Below are 6,350 nucleotides of genomic sequence, written 5' to 3' on the forward strand. Positions count from 1 at the left end.
ATTGGATGTCTGTTTAACATGATACCTTATGAAGACAAAGACTAGAACCATAGAATTTATGACCAATGTGCGTATTAGACAGTGGTACTTCTCATTCCTCACAGTTTGAAGGGCCTGAACTATTTAACATGACAGTGGTGATGGAAGTAGGTGCAGAGTGTTTTGTGTTTATATGGACTCAGTTCACCTCCAGTAGACATTGAAAATAACTGTATAGTGATATAAGGTGTTAGAAAGCCTTTATGGAAGAGTAATTCTACCTGTGCCTTGAAGAATTCTTTGGATTTTGAAAACTAGAAGGAGGTAGGAAAAAGCATTTGTAGAGATAGATTAACCGAAAGAAAGTGAAGATGAAGGCTTCTTCAAAAAAGACAATTAATGCAGAGTGATGTCAAGTAGGAAGGATACCTAGGGGGAGTCATGCAAATTATACCTTGAAGATCTCACTGTGAATGTTTCTAATTCTAGAAAGTGAAATTTATATTCTATATTGTATGTCATGGGAAATGACATGGCCAGATCTGAGTCTCAGAAAGTGACGTCTGTGGCTATTCAGAGGATGGATTGAAAAGAATAGTCTGAAAAAAAGGATACAAATCACATGAATGAGCAAGCAGTGAGATCCCATGTTAGTGCAGGGGGCACAGAAAAAGAGCAAGTGACATGCCAACTGCACACATAGATTTTAGAAGGATAACTGAGGGAATTTGGTGATAGAATGAGTAAGGGAAAGAAATACCTGATGGTGGTGATGAAACTGGACCTCCCTCCTAAGCCTCTTTTATAATAGTTCTAGCTGCTAAAACATGGAATTAAGTGAAAGACAATTTGGATTGTCCCGTGGAAATTCAGGAACAGTACCATTAAAACCCATCTACATATTGCGCCATTGCTATGTGCCTAATGACAACCTAGCGTGTACTGAGAATGATCAGAGTATTACATTGTGGTGTGTGGATGGCTGATGATTCAATTATACGTGGGACACGGGTGCATGGGAAGATACAACTTTACAGGATATGCTGGGCTATACATCATCTTGATTATCTTTATGTAGGTATTCCTACAGAGCAGTTTTGTGTTCCTATTTAGGTAACACCTAGGACTGCTGAAGACTTGAGGATTTAGGAAATGTCTTCTGGCCAGTTGGGGGCAGTGTTGTGGAGTAGAAGGAGCAGAAATGGTGTGGTCAGGTTTATGTATAATTCCTGGCTTTAGGACTCTCTCTTAACCCCAGGATTCCTGATCCTGGATAACCAGAGCATCTTCAGAATCACCTGGAATTTCCTCTCAAAATATAGATTCTCTATCTTGGGGATTCTGATTCAGTCAGTCTGGAGTAGGGTCCTGAAATTAGTGTTTTGTGTTTTAACATCCTAGGTAATTTTAGTAGTTAAATTTGGGAAATAGCAATTTAATCTTACTAGTCACTGCTTTCATAGGATTGATATAGACATTAAATGAGAAAATACATTTGACTTTTATAAGCTTTAAAACATAATAAACTACTAGTTGTTAATTAGATGACTTGAAATAAAATTCCTATCCCTTTTTAAAAGACTTCAATTTCTCATCAGTTTGAAGCTTGACTGTATGAGAGCATATTATATTTGTTTGATCTTTATACATTGTGATAGAAGAGAGAAGACTAATGAATTCTGTCCAATACATGCACATAATACATATAATATAAATTAATTGGGTGATAGTTTTTGATGTTGAAGAGGTAAAAGAAAGTAGAAGACTCTTGCTTAAATTTTTGTTAAATCTGAAAAATAAATGCCAGATTTTAAAGATGGCAAGTAAATATAAACAGAAATTGTTTCTATATTTTAATACAAAACTCACATTTATTATTGACACTGTGATAATTTAATTTACAAATATATTCTGACTTTCCAACTTTAAGGCAATAGCTTAAGTTAAATACATTGTTCTCTTCTTCATCTCTTTCAAGCCCCCAAAACAATCAAACAAACAACACTGAAAAACTTTGTCTATAACAGCAATGGAGATTCTGAAACACAGACTTTTCAAAGTAAAAGAAATTTCAGCAGCTCAGTCCAGTCTCTATATAACACTATGCAGCATAAATACCACTTGACCTTGAAGCTCACAGCATGTTTTAATCAGTTTCAAATCCTTTTTTCACAGTTTCTGTGTGGCGAGTATTACCCAGCCTTCTCAGTGCTGAGGGATGTTCTAATATGCAGGTCCACTTTATTTTATGACAGTACCACAGAGTCTCCTTCCTTCTACCATCACTAAATGTTCACCTCACATGTCTTCAGCCCTGAGCCTGGATAGCTTCCATGTTAATCTGTTCTGAGTCATGGGTTCTTCCCTTGGGCCTGTGAGTTGTCCAAAAAGGCCAAAGTGTTCCCCCAGGGAGCCACTCTCTTGCCTTCCTTCTGTACTTGATACCATCACTAATTTCCTCCAGCCAGGAGCCAGTCACTTTAGACTATTAGCCTGAAGGTCATTCAGAAGATTTAAGTATATATTTGATTTGAGGAATCTGGGATACGAGTCCTTTTCCATAAGAGTATATATGATTTTTTGGGCTTCGTCAAAAGATGTGGGGGTTGGTGCTTTAATCTTCTTGGCTGTAGATTCTCGAGTGCGGAAGTCAATATTGATCTAAAAAAGAAATCTGCATTAGTTCATATACACTGCCCACTTGTTGCATATTTTATGATGTTACTGTTGCTTTCAAACTATCTGGGGATGGTGGCTCTAAACTGTTATTTAAATCAGCTCAAATATCTCTTGAATGCCTATTCTAAACATGCCTTTTGCTAGGTGTGGAGGAGTTAAAAAGAAATATCACAAAGAGGCAGAGATATCTTTGTTCCAAGTTAGCTTACAGTCTCTCTTAAATATTTATATAAGGTGACACATGCAGCAAAAAGAGTGATGTGCACATTTACAGGAGCAGAGGATGCTTGAACCAGGAATATTTAGCAGGAAGTGGGCTTTACTTCTAACTGGAAATACTTCTGCTGCTGTAATCCATGTATTGCACTAATCCCTTCTTTTCCTAATCCAAGATGAGCCAGCTCATCCAGGGCCCCCTGACACACAGTTCTGGTAAGTGTCACCTTACTCCTTACCCCACCCTATCAGGTTAGCTTGTTTTACAAAACCAATCTTTTATTTAATCTTTTCACAGATATAGAAAATTAGATTATCATTGCACTGAACTACAGAAATACACTTAGATATACAGCAGTGAAAATCATGATGCTCAGAGAGGATTTCATCTTGCAATTATGTTGAATGTTATCCTGTATCTAAATTCCTTTACATATAACCTGATGGTAATAAACTAAATACTCACTTGTTTGGCAGCATCTGACTGCACAAATGCCTTATAGATTTTCTCTGCTTTGCAATGCAGAAGATCAGACTTTGTTTTTTTATAGTCTTCACAAGCCAGCCAGAACTCAATATTCTCCTCACTGAACTCAGACTTCAGGAAATTTCCAAAGACGTCTTGACCAGCTAAAAAGACAGAGTGAGGGGGTGAGATAAATTAGTTGAGCCAATAAATGAATAACTTGGAGAAATTTTACAAGAAAAATACTAGCATATTCTCTGTGTACAAAGGAGAGAGTTGGCCCCTGCTGAAATAGCTGTTTGAAGAGATGGGAAAGCCTTAGAGATCCCTTCATTTATAGTTTATCTGCGGTCAGATTCACTTGTCACAGTCACACAACTGCTTAGTGGTGGCTACAAAACTGTGCTTTACTTCCTTCTGCTAATCAAATTAAAATTCTGCTCTGCAGATTAAAAAACAATCTCTTATACTACCAACCCAGCCAGAATGCAGAGTATTTTAGGGAATAAAATAGTGACAAAAGGCATTGATTGCTTGCTAATCATTAGCAAATATAATTTCTCCATTCAACTCACATAAGTCAGAAGATGTGAGGCCTGTATGTCACATATGTATGCTGTACTGATTATATTACTGAGGCCTTTCAATGGGCCATTTCTATAGCATTGTTTGTTTTTCTGAATTGTAAACTAAGGCAGATAATAAGCAGATCAACCAGATAGAACTACTTGATCCCCATGTGAGGGTGTTTGGGAGAAGAGGATCAGCTCCCCGGATAGGGACAAGCTGCCTGTCTATGTCCCTGACTGAGGTCCTCATTTCAACAGGATCCCAGTGTCTATGATGAGGGTTAAGGCAAGCTGATTTCATTCACCGTCTTCATCAGAAACTCCCCACAAGACTCTGTAGTTTAAAAAGTCTTTTATTATCATATCTATGTTATAATGTGTCATGTTTTATATAATGCAATTATATGCCATGTGTCTCAACCACCTTCAAGGCAGCAAGACACTGCTTTTGAATCCTTGTTGCTCTAAAAATGCCTGCACATAAAAGTGGGCTGAATGAGTGATTTAACGCATGTGTGAATGGAGAATATAATTAACGGACTGAGTGAATCCTGCTCCTTACATCCCATGGTACAAAAATATATCCTTTCAGTAAGCTTTCAAAATAGTGGTTGAGATGTTTAATTGACTTTTTAAAACTTAAAACTCCAGAAACCCAGCCTAATTTTCAGTTTAGCTCCCATAATGACCCCTGGAAGTAACTAGCTGCCTTGGCAAATTTTTCTAAAGGGTGGCAGCAGCACTGAGTATTGAGACGTGACACCACAGGGAGGCATAACATGCTGAAGTTGTCAGCGCTGCACAACTGCCAGAGGACAGCTTTCCACACACCCTCCACCCACAACACTGTACTTTAATGAGTCTGTTCAATTTGTCTGCACACTGAGATAAAGCCAGAGACATCCAACAGTTAATCTGCACTTACTTTGGTTGGCAAGAAGTTTTTCCAGGGATTCAGACCACTGCTTCACTTCATCAGCAGAGAGTCTGCAAGGGGGCAATATTTACATCCATTAGTATTTTTTAGTGTAAGCGCAAATGAAATCAGAGTGCTGCTGCATTTTGATAATTTCCCAAACTAAGACTCTATGACTAATAAATTTTATTAAAATTTATCTATTATTATGAAAGTATCTGCCAGTAAAATGTGAAAAATATCCAAATATACTCGAACAGTATAATAAATAGCAAACATATGCACACACATTTGTATTTAATTTACATTGGTACTAATGTAGCTTAATCTTATTAGGCTTGTTCCTTAAAAGAAACGAAGTCCATTATATTAGTATTACTGTCATGTTAGAATATAGAGCTAATGCATAGGCTGCTTATATAGTGACAGTTCCATGTATTAGTATACTTACAAGTCTTTGGACTTGGAAGGCTTCATTCCAGATTCCAGATGTGGGATCATAGATCTCAGGTATGCTTTCACGTCCATTCCACTACAAAAGACACAAAAGTAAATATTCATGTTTCTTCAGTACAATACCTTTTATTAAAAAGAAAAGAACATGAAGTAAACTTCTCTAAGGAATCAGGTCATAATAAAAAAAGCTGATACAACATATTGCTATGTTAAAGAGTGAGCCACTTTTTATGAGCCAAAGTCTGGAAGAATTCCCACTTCATTTAATGCCCTAGCATGATTCACTTTTAAATACAACCAAATATACTTAACATTCAGAGGTCCTTGCTCTGATATAGCTAAACTGAAGGCTCATAATTTCTTCCATTCATTTTCAGTTGCTCTGCCGTTAAAGATCACCTAAGTTCAAATTCATAAAGTGAAGGAACTTACAAAGTCTTGGGCCTCTTTTTCTGCGTTTTGTCATCTGGAAGTGAATGATCAGTTGCTTTCAGTTCCTTTGGGTTCGCAGAGAGGAGCATGCCTGGCATTTTGTCTAACCTTGGCGTGGAGATGGCCGCTGCTCGCATCGTCTCCAGAGGCAAATGTCTGTGAGTCCGCGTCTCTGCCGCTTTATATAGTGACGGCTCACAGGCCCTCGCTGTGCAGACAAGTCTGTTTATCAAGTGATGTTGCCACAGACGCTGGAAGTTCCCCCTTTCTTGGTGTGTTGTGACGTGTATCTTGAAAAAAATGAGCATACAGTGATGTTTGCGGTTAAAACCTAACCAAATGAGACTAGGTCACTTGATCAGACAGACAGAAAGAAAATGAGGCCTGCAGAGGCACACACACACACACACACACACACACACCACATGGTAAATCACTCTTTGGTTCTAGAGGATGCTTGCTTTTTTCATAAAGACTGCATGTTTCAATGAAATGTTTCATTTGGCGGATTTACTGTATCATGCAGACTACAGATGAGTCCCCTCCATGATTTGGATAGTCCTTGACTATAAATTCATTTGATCACAATATTTTAAAAGACTTTTTTTTTTCTTTCAGAAAGCAGTGTATAGAAATA

General features: G+C 37.7%; 1 protein-coding gene across 1 annotated transcript; it reads right to left on the reverse strand.

Annotated features, from left to right (window-relative positions):
* Positions 1-2,453: 2,453 nt before the first annotated feature.
* Positions 2,454-5,850, reverse strand: RGS1 (regulator of G protein signaling 1). The gene is made up of 5 exons (XM_052654044.1): positions 5,714-5,850; positions 5,277-5,357; positions 4,835-4,896; positions 3,341-3,504; positions 2,454-2,640 (listed from the first exon to the last, which is right to left on the reverse strand). Exons 1-5 carry the CDS (start codon positions 5,848-5,850, stop codon positions 2,455-2,457), a joined length of 630 nt encoding a protein of 209 aa, XP_052510004.1. The 3' UTR covers position 2,454.
* Between the last annotated feature and the right edge of the window lie 500 nt (positions 5,851-6,350).

This window comes from Budorcas taxicolor, chromosome 16 (assembly GCF_023091745.1).
Source record: "Budorcas taxicolor isolate Tak-1 chromosome 16, Takin1.1, whole genome shotgun sequence".
Lineage (NCBI taxonomy): Eukaryota > Metazoa > Chordata > Mammalia > Artiodactyla > Bovidae > Budorcas > Budorcas taxicolor.

Excerpts from the sequence above, each read along its gene's own strand:
- RGS1 (XM_052654044.1), bottom strand. The coding sequence starts at position 5,850 with ATGCGAGCAGCGGCCATCTCCACGCCAAGGTTAGACAAAATGCCAGGC. Across the intron at positions 4,897-5,276 it reads CCTTCCAAGTCCAAAGACTT|ACTCTCTGCTGATGAAGTGA; the intron begins GTAAGTATACTA and ends GCCCCCTTGCAG. Across the intron at positions 2,641-3,340 it reads AGTCAGATGCTGCCAAACAA|ATCAATATTGACTTCCGCAC; the intron begins GTGAGTATTTAG and ends TTTCTTTTTTAG.